Source organism: Dendronephthya gigantea, unplaced genomic scaffold, assembly GCF_004324835.1.
Source record: "Dendronephthya gigantea isolate DGI-Jeju-01 unplaced genomic scaffold, DenGig_1.0 000010F, whole genome shotgun sequence".
Lineage (NCBI taxonomy): Eukaryota > Metazoa > Cnidaria > Anthozoa > Malacalcyonacea > Nephtheidae > Dendronephthya > Dendronephthya gigantea.
In genome coordinates, this window is record NW_021163020.1 from 2,336,981 (window position 1) to 2,353,942 (window position 16,962).

The 16,962-nt window shown below is 37.1% G+C and overlaps 1 protein-coding gene and 1 long non-coding RNA gene across 2 annotated transcripts; one reads left to right on the plus strand and one right to left on the minus strand.

Moving 5' to 3' along the window:
• The first annotated feature begins 228 nt into the window (after positions 1 to 228).
• Positions 229 to 1,244, plus strand: LOC114517955. The gene is made up of 3 exons (XM_028537808.1): positions 229 to 396; positions 506 to 688; positions 990 to 1,244. The coding sequence occupies exons 1-3, from the start codon at positions 355 to 357 to the stop codon at positions 1,242 to 1,244; spliced, it is 480 nt and encodes a 159-aa protein (XP_028393609.1). The 5' UTR covers positions 229 to 354.
• A 2,772-nt stretch (positions 1,245 to 4,016) lies between these two features.
• On the minus strand, positions 4,017 to 16,717 carry LOC114518486. The gene is made up of 3 exons (XR_003686492.1): positions 16,594 to 16,717; positions 5,022 to 5,275; positions 4,017 to 4,811 (listed from the first exon to the last, which is right to left on the minus strand). It is a non-coding gene; the product is annotated as an uncharacterized LOC114518486 (long non-coding RNA).
• Between the last annotated feature and the right edge of the window lie 245 nt (positions 16,718 to 16,962).

A 16,962-nucleotide genomic window follows, 5' to 3' on the forward strand; every position in this document is an offset into this window, starting at 1 on the left:
CACATTTGATTTGCTATTTTAGATTTGAAGCCTTCAACCACTTCATACGAGGCCTGAATGTCAACAGCAACAGACATGCATCAAGCTTGGATATTTGCACAAAATTTGCAAAGTTGGAAAAGCTTCGTTTTGTTCTAAGTGGAGGAAAATGGGGAAAGCATAATGAGTGAGTAACACTGACTGATATAGTTAGTTATCATAATTTCAGTTCAGTTTTAATACTAACTTTGTATTATGTAAAAGAGCTAGATTTTCTATTAAATCCTTAGATTACAAGCATCAGAATCCATTATAACTTTGGCAAAAGATCCAACCTTGCAACAGTTCCTGAACAACACACCAAAGAAAGAAAGTATGGGAGATAAGGATATTTACCAGCCTGGATGTCTAAGAAAAGTAAACAAATTTTCATCACAAACATATATGCAGTAGGACCATTTTCAGGTGTCCGTAAAACAAATTTCTATCATATATTCCATACATTGAATTTTTTCCTTTGTTTAAGGGAAATTATCGCAAAGGAAAGCTGATGACCCAGCCTTTAAGTGAGTGCTTGGAAGAAGCCACTGTTGAAGCTGCTGGTCTTCTCGGCCATATGAAAGCTACACCATTCAGAGCTATCATAACAGAAAAGCAGACATTAGTGAATTCAGACTCACCAATTGTATACGTGGATGATCAGCATCAGGTATACAGTATTATGCAAATATGTCATTACATTAATAGTTTATGCAGTAGTTTCACTTTTATACTGTAGTTTGCCCCTTTTCTGGACATTTGAGTCTTGAGAGTATATATATAGTATGTCCTGAATGTCTTCTAGTCATTCATATTTCTAAAAAAATAACACAGGAGAAAACTTAAAAACATGTCAGTGGTAAATAGTAAACAATCCAGTAATAGTTTTTTTATCAATTAACCCCAACTATTTACTGTATGAAGAAACATACTATCCATCAAAAACTAATTCTCACACATTAATATTTCAGCATCACCTTGGTATCTTCAAAAAAGGTCTCAAGGTAGAAAACAGAGAACTGGTTGCAGTAGAGACAATCAACTTCTGCAAGAATGATGCAAACAACCAAGTCTTTGGAAGTTTTCAATGCCCAAAGGTTGAAAGAACAGGCAGTACTACAATCTTATCCTCTGACCACATAATTGACCAGGCCTGCCTCATCCACGATTGCTTTAATGGAAACTGCTCCTTCAGGGAAACAGAAAAACACACCAGTTACTGTTGAAAGGGAAGCGGTTAAAAAAGTATTGTATAACTTTACACATAATGAAAATCACCAATACTACTTGGTGAACAAGTTTTATCTCGGAGAAACACTCAAATATTTTAATTTTGACTAATACAATTGTTCATTATCTAACAGTAGTATCTCAAAAATATGCAAAGCTAGAAAAACTGCTTGAGATTGACAGTGTAATCAATCATATTAATTAAGATCAATGTTTTTTAAATATTGATCTAAATGTTCTCTAAAAATATGCGATTTAGTCTCGCAACCTAATTTTTATACTTTTCCAATTTTTAAAAAAATGCCATATATTCTTGTATGGGCATATTGATTTATATTGTTCGCAGTTTAGAGTCCGAAACTTGTCAAAACCTCGAGACGAAAGTTTACATTTTGTCAGAGTAATTTATTTAGCTTTGTTTCATATAAATAAACTTTTTGATACTCTATTCTATTTGAGGAAACTTTTGCTGTAAATAGTAAAACATAATAATCATCGCATTTACCTTTGTATTCACTTAAAAGGAACATTACAGAGATGAACAGTTATGTGCTTTCTTCGTTTCTTTTCATCGTGACATGGTCACATGGAGCTCCAGAAAATGGCGGAATATTTAATTCAAAAAATCCCCCCCTGGAAAATAACCAAAGAACAATGTTGTCGCAACAACATTGTTTTGAGTTGTTAAAACAGCATTGAACATGCTTGTTGAGTCATCATTGTTCGCATGTGTTGACATCCAAAATCACGGATGATATCAGGTTGATTTGGGCTGTTGCAACAACTTGTTCCGGCCTTGTTCGTTCATCAACCGCAAACAACATTGTTCGAACAAGCGTGAACATTATTGTTAACAAGCCTTGTTGACAGGGTGCAGCACAACATTGCTGCAACCTGTTTTGAACAACCGTGAACAAGTTGATATCAACTTGCATCAACCTGAGCGTTTTTAGGCGTGTATATAGTCAAGGATTTTGTTCATCTTCCAGCCGACTCCTTTTCAGTTGCATCGATATATTTATAAGATAAAATACCAATGATAAATAATGAATTATTTCATATCTGGGTGAAATGTATACGACATGAAGTATTTATTGGCCTTTCTCGCAGTTCGTAAGTACACGCGTAAAAATCATCATGTTGATGCAAGTTGTTAAAAAGAGGAGTGAACAATATTGTGCTGCACCCTGTGAACAGTATTGTTAACAATGTTGTTGAAGCTTGTTGAATCATCAATGTTGTTCCAACTTGTTACAACAACATTGCATCAACATTGATGATTCAACAAGCTTCAACAACAATACAACATTGTTAACAATACTGTCCCCAGGGTGCAGCACAACATTGTTCACTCCTGATGCGGCAACCTGATCAATTTTTGGCCGTGTACACGCGTAAAAACGCTCAGGTTGATGCAAGTTGATATAAACAGGATGCAGCAATGTTGTGCTGCCCACATTGTTCAGAGTTGTTATCAATATTGAACAATATTGTTACACCCGATTCAGTTTCAACAATATTGTTCAATGTTGATAACAACTCTGAACAATGTGGGCAGCACAACATTGCTCCATCCTGTTTATATCAACTTGCATCAACCTGAGCGTTTTTACGCGTGTATGCGATGTATGAAAATGGTGACTGCGCTTGCTGCTCTGAAGGCGGTATGCAGAAAACTGAGTTCCTTCGATTTATTCACTTATTCAGTTTTTTCAAAGGTAGCAGGTAAAAGGATTTAGACTTTTACGTGCGTGTACGTGCGTATGAGAAACGCGTAGGTGGAAAACAGCCTTAAGTCACTTGGGGTAAGCCCTGTCGGTACTAATTCGGTCACGTCTATATTGACTATTGTCCCGGATCCAGATTTCGGAGGCCAGATTTTGGCCTCAAGTTTACATTTCGAAAATTTAGACCAAAGCTAGGTAAGGCCCAGGCCTTTAGTAAAGACACGGCAATGCGCACCTCATGGAACCTCATGGAGTTATCGTTGAATATAAATCTAAGCAGTGCCCGAGCAGCCCCAGGCCCCAGCACCCTGTCGTCACAACATGGCCGCGAGCCTGTACCTATAGGCGAATCCTTTCTAATCCACAAGCTGTTGCAAAGATTTCTTTAATATTTTGCAGATATTTAAAGGAATACAAACATGCAGAATACGTCACATCAGAATAGCAACGAAATTAAAACGTGAAATGTAGTAGAAAAGGCGCTTAAACGCATCACAAGTTGATAAAGTTACACACGAAATATTGATAAGATAATCGCTATTTTATAGTTTAAAACGCTACTTACGAATCGAAATATTCCCCAAATAGCGGCGCCAATTCCTGTACTGATCGACTGAGTCCAATCATTGCCAAATTTCCGAACAAACACAGAAATAACAGGGTTTATTCACCTTAAATTTCACGAACACAGCACAAACCACGTTTATTTTAAATGACTGAATAATTCAGCCCTATTTATTAACATAACCTTTGTTTTTCTTTCTTAAAACAAAGAAATCAAAGGCCCGTTAATAACAATGTTGAGCTAATATATTCAGTAACTTCAACCTGAAACTGAAAGCGATTGTCCACTGGTGCCTCAATCTGAAATTCACACTATAATTGCGACTGGGTACATAACCTGATAAGCATGCATCTTAGCGCGGTGAAATCATCAACCTGTAGAGAGTTATTGCCCTTTACTCTTTAGAATTAACACGATCCTGTGTATAAGAGGAAGACAGATGAGAGGCCATAGAATATTGCACGAAGTCATATGATGACCATATATGCAGCTCTGAGCAAAATGAACACCTGTTAACTGCATGCATGGCCTTGTATCCGCGAACAGTCTCTTTGAGAGAGTCTCTCTCATCTTTACTTTATTACAAAATGAAAAATACTAACTCTATTATTAGACACTGATATATCAATGACATCATACGATATCAATAAATAGATTATAATTTACATTATAACATGTTCTAAAAATTATATTCATCATTCAACAAAGTTGTCTTTGCATCCTTGAAACGTTGACGTTGTATATACTTCAACAAATGAAATCGGACAAACGGTCGAGAGTTTCCGCCGTTTGCTCCGAGCAAAATGCGGCGCATTTTATGCAAAGTCAGGTGATCATATAAGCTTTATTGCCCCTTTATGTTTCGGCTTGTGATCCTTCCCTAGTGTAAATCAAGCATATGATAGACAAAACCGAACAATGTTGTGCTGAACCTCACGATCAGCAATGGTTTTTATAAAGTAGAAACAATATTTAAGCATTTCCGATTGTCACAAGTTTTTCACATACACACTGTTCTGGGCACAACATTGTTCAGCCATGTTTTTATTACAGCGAACAATTCATGCGTTTGTAGCAGTGTAATTTCAAACTATTTTTGTCGTTTATAGGCGCGGGCGAGATCAATTCGGGTCTCATATACCGTCGTAGAAAGTTTTTGGAACGTTTCGAAGAAACTTTCCTCCAAATCCGACGAAGGTTCTTGTTTTGTTCAGCTAAACGTGCTATAGTCTACAGCTGTTGTAGGTCTTTTGTCAGGAGTATCTAAAACTCTAAATAAAAAAAAGGGACCATGATGACTTCCTTATCCTATCCGTGCATGTTGGCAAATTTTGTAGCATACTGTAACTTCTGCGAACAGATGTTCTGTATCGTTTGCAGTGTGTTTATATGAGTGTAACCATGCAACAACCAAGGATAATGATCCGAACTTTGAGGGCGAGCGGAAGTCTTAAGTCTTAAGATCATTTAAAAATTCCTACCCTTCTTCGTCTTCTTCGGCATCTGTATCGGGTTATCCTTATACGGCATTTTCTCCTGTATCGTCTGCGCCTACGCCGTCTCGATGCTCGTTTCTCGCGCGTATGAACTTCCATGTTGCTTAAACATTCATTGTTTCGCCGTTTCTTCATAACTTCGCTGCAGTTCATCCCGCTCCAAGATGCTTCGCAAGTAATAAACAATAACACCAGCAGCAAGGGAAACATGATATGGACCGAAAAATTCATTTTCGCCTCTAAAAGAATAACAAAATTGTGGTAGAAAGTTTCAACGTATGATCATTTGTGAAAAATGCAACCGGCAAAGATCTATTATATAGCTTGTGAACAGTATAATATACATTACTACATTAACTGTACGTTTGTTGGAGTATAATGTATCCGCAATAATTAAGGGGAGTGGGGGCTCATATTTGTTAAGAAGTCACTCAAAAAGATTAGAAGCCCGGCCAAGAACACTCGTGGCCTGTGATTGCTCGTGCGAAGGGTGACGATTATCAAGTAACGAGGTGAATTAGGTCAGGGAAAAATGAATTTGCTATTAAATGGGAATAATATCCATAAACTCGTAGTGGTGTGAATCCTATTAATACGGATCAATTATAATGCCTGCTAGCTTAGCTGTTGCAATTAACTTGACACAGGATTCCTGTTGCGAGATCGACGTTGAAATTATATAGCTACGCACACGCGCAAAACTAAAGGCTACGTATATTCTTAGAAACTTTGCATCAAATGTGGTAAAGGATCTACCTAAAATAGACAAAATAAAAGACGTTGCCGCGCTCTGCTCCCTGGTTTACTGAAAAGCATATTTATAGTAACTACTCATGTTGCTCCAAATTAAAGGTGCAACTAAAGCCACGACTACACAGGCTTTTTTTCATCGTTTTCAGCTGGACAAAGTAAAGTAACCTACTTTGTTAAATTTACTTAATAGCATACAGCAAGAGAAGAAAATCGACGTCAAAAATCGCCCGTGGATGTAGCCGGGGCTTAAACGAGTCCAGAACGTAAAATATCGTCATTGAATTAACCAAGCTCGTATCGATGTTTATAACAATTTAGATACAAACTATACTTTTGCAGGTTTGCAACTGTATTTTTATTTTGTAACTTCCAAACGAGTACAAAAACAGATTTAGAGGTCGAGATCGAGACTTACCCCGCCAGTTTAGCCTACTTTCCCGATATTTTCAAAAATGGTATATACGTGCCGCTCACATCTGTGCCTGTGGTGATCTGAATAGCAGATTATGATATCATCTAACAAGTACGGCTTTCTACTGTTTGCTCAAAAATGAAGCCAACAATTTTTTATTTGACGAAAATTTGCTGGTAATCTGTTAGCGATAAGCGTGCTGTAGTACGTGGTATTTAAACTATCTGCCTCCACAATCTGGTCTCTCGCTGCGTTCCTACTGGTATTCACACAATATGAATCCTAACTTTGCTTTATAAAGAGATAATATGGGACACGATTCGGAATGGAGAATGTGGCAGGTTAAAAAAAAGATATACATCTTATCCTCTTAAAAAACCAACATTGTTTATCCTCAAAAGAATTTATCCATCTTAATGCTAAAGTGAAATATAACCAAATGTAAACTTGAAGGTGGAACAAAGCCTCTTAATTGTGTCGTAATACAGAAGTAAAAATGTTTCAAAGACTTCCTTCCCAGTCATTATTTTAAGGTAGTACAGACTAACAATAACCCCAGGTTACAAATATGATCATATTACTGTCTAACTAGGGCCGCCTCTTGGTGATAAATGATTAAGCAGTATTCCTGCATGAAGTGGTTTTTCCCGAGGTACGTGATTCCATTAACATACCATGTTGGTGGATATAAAAAACACCTTATGGTGTAGACGTAAACTTGCAATACAGTTTTATAGACCATTTCATTGTACATGTTGTCAGTATTCTATTGTTGCCAAGCGAAGGATTTGGCGAATAAAATTAGCCCAAAGCCTGAATTTCTGTTGCTCTCAATTTATACACGAGTTTGCATGCGTCGCGTCGTTCCGCAGTATATGCAAATCTCAATTCCTAATGGTTTTGACAATGATTGAGCCATTGAAGCCCTCGTGAACAACTCATCAATTACCTGCTGAGGATCCAACAAGTTTTCCAACGGAACACGCCAAACTCACAACAATCCTGTATCACGTCTGGGGAAGACATGGATCGTATTTCAGGTAACAAAAAATTTAAACGAGCGTAAATAACGATCTCTAACAGCAGGAAGCTGTGTGTATGTATTATAGAATGGTATGTTAAGATCGCAGATGCTGATGAACTACTACAATACAATCAAAACGAGTTATCGTTGCTGTTGCATGAGGAAGCGGAAAAAATTGAAATGATGTATATATCAAGAATAACGGATCAGCGATTATTTTTCATCATTGTCACTCAGCTTTTTTTTATTCACTTGTGTTTGTAACAAGAGTCACCTACTTCAGCGAGGCTTTTAGGTCTAAATTCAACCTAATCTGCCTAATTGGGCTAATTGCATCAAATAAAATGACACCGACACTTAAACAGTTACCCTAAGGCCTGTTTCAAACGTCGCATTTTGCATGTGTCGAATACAATTCTAATTAGATTCGACCCTAAAACAATAATCCGACCGTCATTTCAAACGTCGCATTTCGCATGTGCTGAATTCAAATAGTTCGGCGGTTCGGCGGGCTCTATTCCTTATGACCAGCGACAGTCCGCTTGGGAGTAAATAAAAAATGTAATATTTCTAGAAATCCTTTTCTTGCTATTATTTTCCTAATACTCTTGCGTAAATATATTGCACTTTATGCAATATCCAATTGCTTCCCAGCCGCTTCTAGCAAGCCAGCCAGCCTTGGGATTCTTCGTTTTATTCGTGTACTGCGCAACCATTACAAAGAGACGCGGTAGGCAAATGAATTTTCTCAACTTTATGCACACGTAATACAATACGATTTTTCTGGTTCATATCTTTTGTCTACGGCCTCCATATTTCCTTACTTGGGCCTTTCAAAATCATAACATGCATGACGTTCTTTGCCTTTTTCTTCAAGCGAATTAAATTCGACACATGCAAAATGCGACCTATGAAACCACGTCGCATCGAGCTCGCATAATGCGACCGGAACAGTCGAATTTAGCATCACGGTCGACCGCAATTAAAAACAGCGAATTCAATTGTTTCATACGTCGCATCTCGCATGCAGATAATTCAAACAATTGTATTCGACACATGCAAAATGCGACGTTTGAAACAGGCCTAAGACGAACACAACTCAGTTACCCTAAGACGAACACAACTCAGTTACCCTAAGACGAACACAACTCAGTTACCCTAAGACGAACACAACTCAGTTACCCTAAGACGAATACAACTCAGTTACCCTAAGACGAACACAACTCAGTTACCCTAAGACGAACACAACTCAGTTACCCTAAGACGAACACAACTCAGTTACCCTAAGACGAACACAACTCAGTTACCCTAAGACGAACACTACTCAGTTACCCTAAGACGAACACAACTCAGTTACCCTAAGACGAACACAACTCAGTTACCCTAAGACGAACACAACTCAGTTACCCTAAGACGAATACAACTCAGTTACCCTAAGACGAACACAACTAAGTTACCCTAAGACGAACACTACTGGTCTACTTTTGCTTAAGTCTCGTGCAAGGCAGTTGATAATGCAATGCAAAATTATCGATGTTTTTGTTTATTTCTGTTGAGTTGGCCACTTTTCGAAATATTCATGCAACCGAAGCAGCTTGATTGAGCCAACGAACTCTCCGTCTAGCCCACGATCTTAGGGGCTGTTCACATTAACTCCGGTCATCGAGATTTAAAGAAGCGTAAAACAAACTTTGACGTATTGAAATGAGTAAATAACATGATCCTGGTTGTCGTGTGGTCATCCTAACAATGACATGAGCTTGTTTGCTTCCAAAAAGACTTATTTCAATACCTCAAAATCATCTCACGCTTCGGTGAATCTCGGGTAACGGGGCTCATGTGAACAGCCCCTTGGATATGTACGTCAACAGAAGTCGCAGAAAATGTCCTGATATTTTACGCCCAAATCAATGTTTGGGATTCCGCGGTTTCATTTAAGCTTCGACTGCTTCGTCATTACCGGTATTCATTTCCAGAACGTATTCACTCGGTTTTAATTTCCGCAATAATGTCCATGAGTAATGCCTTCAATGAAGTTTTTGTTCGGCGTGTTGGACTCAAGTTGTTATGCAGTAGAGGGCAGGTTATGAATATTTTCTTTAGTACAATGTTTACAGGTTACCGACAGTCTCAGTTTTACTAATAGGGAGCTTTAGCAGTGACTACGAGTACGAGATTCGACATTCTCGCACGCTATCAGCCAAAACACAGAGGAGAGATGGACAGAGAGTCGACTCGCGGCTCCACGCGTCCCCACTTTTTTACTCGCGCGCGCTAGTAAGCGTTTACACCCGATTCCCTTCTGGTAAGCTCCGAGCACATTTTTAATAAGAAAAAATGGAATTTTTGCCAGTAAAAATGCAATTTAAAAAAATTTAACCGCTTTGGCTGAAATGTTCCAAACGTTTTTTGTAGTGTAAGGTAAGAGCTAAAATATATTTTCTTTAGAAAGCCCAGGGATGATATGCTTGATGAAAATTTGATCAAAAAAGTTTGAAAAATGACTGAAAAAGTATGTAATCGAACGGCAACTCTGCTTGAGAAGTAAAGATACATAATTATGAATGTTTTCAGTGAATGTTTGTATCATCAAATGTGCTAATTATTAAGAAATGATATCCTCTGCGAGTTAAAGTTATATCACGCCTAAAACTCTGTTTTGTTTTGAAATGTTTTGCTATGTATTTTGTCGATATTTTAAAATTAAAACGCGAATTTAGAAGTATTCTTTGAAATTCGTCCTATATTGTTATCTCACAAATATGGAAACACTCTGCCTGCTAGTTGACAAACAGTAAAAAGCAGCTCTGAGTACGTTTCACTTTGGCAAACACAATTTGACAATTCGGGTAAAAATATGGCAGCCGACAAGGGTAATCAGAACTCACTTACAAAACAAGGATTTTAATATTGCTTTTAAAAACAGCACGATCATTTAAACCCAACAAAACAAACAACTCACCGTTCATCTCCAAAATTTTAGTCCAAAAATGGATATAATCCGACCCAGTTAAAAAAAAATCAATTTTTCACCTATCGAACAGCGTTTTTTCTACACTTTTGTATTGAAATTTGGCCGAAAGAGCTTACCAGAAGAGAATCGGGTGGTTGCGTGGCGCGTGGAAATGACGTGAGAATGACGTGAATATTAGGCAAAACTCGGGGACACTCGTTTCAACATTAAATCGGAAGAGTCGACTCTCTGTCCATCTCTTCTCTGTGGCCAAAACTCGTAGTCGTTGGGCTTTCGAGTACGAAATTTATTAAAAAACTCGTACTCGAAAGCCCAACGACTACGAGTTTTGACTGATAGCGTAAGCAAACAACGCGCGAGAATGACGAATTTCGTACTCGTAGTCGTACCATATGAAACTTCTGTGTTTTTGCTGATTGTTTTGTGTCCCACGCGCAGCCAGTGCGTGATGACTTCCGGCGAGCTTGGCAAGTGTCATGAGGGAATTTAATGAGTAAAACGCCGATTTTAAGACGAAAAATTGCTTTTTTAAAAAACCCTCGCTACCTATGGCTAATTCTGGAATAAATTCTTAAAGAGAATCGGTATATGTATCTTTCATTAATTGTGGAAAGGCAATTGAGCATATCTATAGCTCAAAATTGACTTTTGAAAATCAAAAAAAGCTGGTCCGATTGATGCCGAATTATATTTGCATTGGCACTATGGAATCAATGTACTCTGGCTGAATTCTTTGCATTGAAGTCCCATATCTACACGTAAATATTATTTATCTAAATTTTTCAAGCTGCTAACTGTCTTTTAAATCTGTTTTTTTAAAATAATATCAAAGCATAGAGTGTTTGATTGCTAATTTTAAACCCGAAACTCAAAACATAATATGGCGATGTCTTTATTTTTTGTTTTCAGAATTCCGCTAAAAAGACCCGTGTATGGTCATAATAATCGCACATAAGCAGCAATTTGTAAACTTTGTGTGAAAAATAGTCCAAGACAAGGCTGATGAAGTTGTTTTTTTTATCGCCAAACGCCTAAAATCGCTAAATACGCTGAATTGCTCGTCAAATTTACATGCCATGTTCGGCATGTTGTTGTTCATTTCAAGTACACAAAATCCTTTTTAAGCTCCTATCATTTCGTTTTCACATTTCTATTATTCCTATAGATATTTGTTAATTCATTTCATCTTACCTTCTGGAGATATATTGTATCTAAAGCATGTATTACATGTTTTGTAAACTCAAAAATAGCTCAGCCAGTGCTAAATTATTGCACAGCTTTCCATACGGCAAGCCCTGCACTCCTCAGCTATATTTTTTACTCTTTTTGCCAGCATCAAATAATTTCAGAAACCAGTTCTTAGCTCAGAAGAGCCATTTTATCCATCTTTTTGAAAATTTTAAGTCAAATGGGACATGGCCCTAAAGGTTTTGTTTAAATCAGCATTTGTTTGTCAAAAATTCGATTTTTCTATCGATTTACTCATTAAATTTCGACATGACACTTGCCAAGCAAGTAAAGCATGCGCACGTTGGGCAGAAAACCGTGTGACTCGATTTGGCTTCAGTTTCATATCTGTATATAGCTAATCTGTGGTCGTACTCGTAGTCACTGCTAAAGTCTCAAAACTCAACAACAAACATATCTAGGATAGGACAAAAACCACGCATCTCACGCCCACCATGTTAATGATAACATAACCCAACTAAAACCTATCATAATAATTTTGAAATTCCTCAGCTGATAGGATTATATCAAATTACTTTCAATCGCATCAAGTTTCTATTGAAACATTCTTCGGAATTAGCAATTTAATAGCGGTCTTCCTTTAATTAAATCAAAATAAAGCTTCGAAATTTTTTTAAAAACATTTTATTGAAAGAAAAAACTACTACGCTGTTTTTTTGGAGTTTCCTCCTTAAAACATGATGAAATCCTCTCGATCGTGACCAAGACGCAATCAAAACACTGCAATATTTTTTTAGAAATTTGTGGACCGAACTAAATGATGACAAAAGACTCTCTCTAAAAACAAAAACATCTCTGATTGGTATCGAATGGTTACACATTCTCTGAACCTAATGATGACAAAAGACTCTCTTTAAAAACAAAAACATCTCTGATTGGTGTCGAATGGTTACACATTCTCTGAACCTGATGATTACAAAAGACTCTCTCTAAAAACAAAACATTTCTGATTGGTATCGAATGGTTACACATTCTCTAAACCTAATGATGACAAAAGACTCTCTTTAAAAACAAAAACATCTCTGATTGGTATCGAATGGTTACACATTCTCAGAATCTAATGATGACAAAAGACTCTCTCTAGAAACAAAACATCTCTGATTGGTATCGAATGGTTACACATTCTCTGAACCTAATGATGACAAAAGACTCCCTCTAAAAACAAAAACATCTCTGATTGGTATCGAATGGTTACACATTCTCAGAATCTAATGATGACAAAAGACTCTCTCTAAAAACAAAAACATTTCTGATTGGTATCGAATGGTTACACATTCTCTGAACCTAATGATGACAAAAGACTCTCTTTAAAAACAAAAACATCTCTGATTAGTACCGAATGGTTACACATTCTCAGAATCTAATGATGACAAAAGACTCTCTCTAGAAACAAAACATCTCTGATTGGTATCGAATGGTTACACATTCTCTGAATCAAATGATGACAAAAGACTCTCTCTAGAAACAAAACATCTCTGATTGGTATCGAATGGTTACACATTCTTACACAATGGCTCTCCAAAAAACTGATGAGATGTTAAATTTGATATGTAGTTTACACAAAAACATAAATATAAAAAGCCTCAATCTTTCGACTAAACCGCGCAAATTAGAACAAACATTCAAAGTATCAAGATGTTCTAAACTTAGGTAAATGCTGCAAATTGCTGCAAATACTATTTCAATTTCGGTGTGACTAATATTTCACTGATTACTGTTGCATGTTATTTAACTTATTTTGAATGCATTTTTCAGCAGATTAAAGTTCCATTGTTATCTTCTATTCTTGTACATTGTTTATATACCCTAAAGGTTTCTATACACGCATTCCCGGTTTCCACCTAGATTCTAGTTGTAATTTTCGTGAACATGTCAAGGTGACTGATGTGACAGAATAATTCTATATATGTGCAGCAGTCAACAATTACCGATTTGCATACAGAAAATAAAGAAAAATGGACATTCGGATTATTTCTTATCGATAAAAATGGAATTACGACAAAATGGAAACCAGACTTCTTTAGTGTCTCTCTAGTTCATTTCCCTATTAAAACAACTGATGGATGAACTCCCTTTTATTTGCTGTCTAATTGTTGTCAGTAATCAATATAAACTACGAAATAAATTTAGGAATTGTCAAACCACGACCTCGGGGGTCATTGGATTTTTACCACACTGAACAGAACGATTACAAATTTTAAGGAATTCCATTACCAGAAGTGGCAGAACAAATACAGTAATAGGCGGCATAGACAGTGATGATTGGATAAATCGTCTAAAATCTCTAGAAAAAATTCAATAATTTGATATCACTCGATGGTCATGTGAGATATGGCAAACTTCTTCCAGCCAACGTTAAGCCTTGGGTAGAGCGTATGCACAAGGTGAATTCGGTTAATTGTCCGACTGACTTCACTTAAAGGCACATGCATATGTCCCCAAACATTGGACAATCACGCTATTTTTAATCATACCCATGTCAGGTTAGTGCTGTTCATTTCACTAGGCGCAAATTCTTATCAACTCTTCGTGCAAAGAAAACTAGGCCTATAACAAAAACTTCACTATATATAATTAAGGTGCACTTAATTAGTCGTGTCGAGTATTTAATTAATCATTACCACATACACTTGCAAGCTACGGTGCAGTTTTTGTGGAGGCTTCTCCTCCGTTCGTCCAAAATTTGATGGCTATCTAAATATATCAAACGTTTGACATTGTGTAATATAAAGCCGATGAACAAACTCTACCAGATGCTAATTAACGAGGTCTGATTGAATTACGTAAATTCACCGAGAAACTTCCTTACTATAGCCACAGGCCAGCTTCTGGTGCACTGTAATTAAATTACGTTCTATAATTTCGGCACTTCATAAAAAAAAGTTAGACAAATTTTCAATACTAGACAAACTCGCACGCCTTTAATTTCCGCATTTTACAAAACTTCGCAATTAATCTTCGCCGTTGCACTAAATTTAGTGTGTTCATTTTGAACGTGTGAAATTTATTTGAATCTTGTTACCTAGAGCCCGAGGCCGAGAGGTCCACTAAAAAGGCTGAAGTTTTTCTTGATTTAATATTTTCTTGACTTGATTTGACGCAAGAATACAGCGAAGCCCGAATGGGCATGCACATCGTATCAATCGAGATATAATCGAATATTTTTTTAAAAAGAGATCTTTCTAAGAATTTTCATTTTGATTGTAGGGTAGCTATTCAAAAAAATGCTGTGATTGCAGTCGGCTAAGTTTGCAAATAATACTTGGACTTTTAACAGTTTGGTTGGGCATCATCTAAGTAGTTTATAACTGTGTTCGTACAAAAAGAAAACTTCAAATTCTAAATGAACTAAAAACCTACGCCATATGGCAATAAAAAAATTAACTTCCTGATTGAAACTTTATTGTGTGGTGAGTCTCAATTTTAAGTTTAAAAACAATAATATTATTACTTCCTGGGAAATGCATGAAGCTGGGATAAAGAAGCTTTGGAAAAAGCTTGCCCTTGCCATCAGTTTGGGTGCAAGCCCGCTGTGTATTTTACTGCAACGCCGTTTTGATAAGACTTGAATATACGTCTGTCTTATATAAACAGTCCATAAGTCTAAGATTAGGAAGTATGGCATTAAAAACTTAAAAAGAGAATGGTATTTTAAATCGATTGCTGTTTGATGTCCCCACTTAGACGTCAAGCGCAAAGGCTTCTTTTCGTTCAGCATTCAGGAATGAAAGTTAGGACGTGATATAATAATAAAAGTCTTGTCGCGACGTGGTAATAAATAAAACCGACTAAAAATCGCGATTAGTGAACTACAAAGGAAATGCCACAAATTGTGACAGATGTAAACCAGTCTGGACGTGATTTTCGCATTAAAATTAAAATAAGCAGAAGGTCGTACGATATCCTTTTTACTTCGACCGTCGATTCTATGTAAATCTGACTTGTGCTCTGGGCAAGAGTTTCTGTAAAAAAATGTCTGGAATGAAGAACAAGGCTACAACTAATTCATGAAACATGGCTTTTTGGCGGACACCCCGCTGCAGACGCGTCGCGATTGGCAATACGACAAATTAATGTGAATACCTCATATAATTTTAAAAAAGTACCCCTGGCATAGGCGTTTCGAACGTTTTTCGTAGAGATTGGCATTCAGCCATCTCATCGTTTAAATAGACATAGTCTATGTGGTAGTCTATATGTCGGATCAACAGCCTGTTAACACGACTAATGTATTTTTATTACATACACACGTTGTCACCTAATTCGCTCTCTGCACGTTGTGCCTCGCTCGCATGACCAAAACGATGCTGACCATGACATTTCGAGGCCAAATTTCGATATATAAACCGATTGATATATTAGAAATTCAAAGTATGTGGAAAGGTAGAATTGTGCTGTTTTCAACGCCAGTCAACTGACGTTTAATTTTAATGACTTATAGCTTTAAGGCGATATAATAATATAGCAATGAACTATTCAAACGTTATAGCAAAGATTTCGACATTTGAGGGGGATGCTACTAGCATTTTGCAAACCTTGTTATATTCTTTACGTGTTTTGACCTATAGGACAAGGCTAAACGTCGAAGCTCGCACAAGTCAAATTCTTGCGGGCGAACGAACGCACTCACTCTGTTGGCACATTTGAAAAGGGTACTTGAAAATATTTTCGTTACATTCAGTCAGACGGCTGGATCTCGTGCGCAATACAACACAGTATTTCAAAGTTAGCAAAGTATGCGCGTTATCCGATTAGGTGAATTGGGTAGCAACGGTCGAACACAAGTTTTGTTTATTAATATCGCAATAAACCTAACGACAGGAATATATTTCGGACAAGCGTGATATACGAGAATCCCATGTGGTTCTCCGAACGATTATGCAAACACACGCGGCTTTGTGCTAACATGTAATATTGCTATAACAACAATAACAATACAATAGAATTCAAAAACACAGAGGTTCGTATGTTTACGTACACAATGAGTTTGAATCACTAGCGATTGTCACAACGCCCCAACATAAGATGCAATTAAGTTGTGACAGCGCACGCGAGCTAATTTGCATCTTTAGCGACTCAACCTCCTAAACTGATAAGCTTTAGAAGCGTTACACGTTAATATACAAGATGTACCCGCCAATCATACCTTTACGAAGGAATCTTTTAACAGGATTTTGATAGCGACAAGGCAGCCATATTAACAGACCAAAGTGTCCATCGGTAGTACTAACGAACAGGAAAATGTTCTGAAATTAAATGCGCGAAGACAGGGATTTGGGTCAGAGGTCGATCTGCATCAAGCATGCTATGATGCAACAGACATATCACTAATCGTACATAGGAATGCATGCATAATGGTGGTCAAATTCTTCTAGACGAGGCGGATAAGGAGTTCGGATGAATCGAAGGGTCAGTACATTATATATACAATACTTCCTTAGCCACCCACCCCTCACCAGGCTACATATTTTCTCGAGGAAGTTTTGGACTTTTTTTATAAGATGGGCGGGAATAA

Excerpts from the sequence above, each read along its gene's own strand:
- LOC114517955 (XM_028537808.1), top strand. The coding sequence starts at position 355 with ATGGGAGATAAGGATATTTACCAGCCTGGATGTCTAAGAAAA. Across the intron at positions 397-505 it reads AGCCTGGATGTCTAAGAAAA|GGAAATTATCGCAAAGGAAA; the intron begins GTAAACAAATTT and ends CCTTTGTTTAAG. Across the intron at positions 689-989 it reads ACGTGGATGATCAGCATCAG|CATCACCTTGGTATCTTCAA; the intron begins GTATACAGTATT and ends TTAATATTTCAG.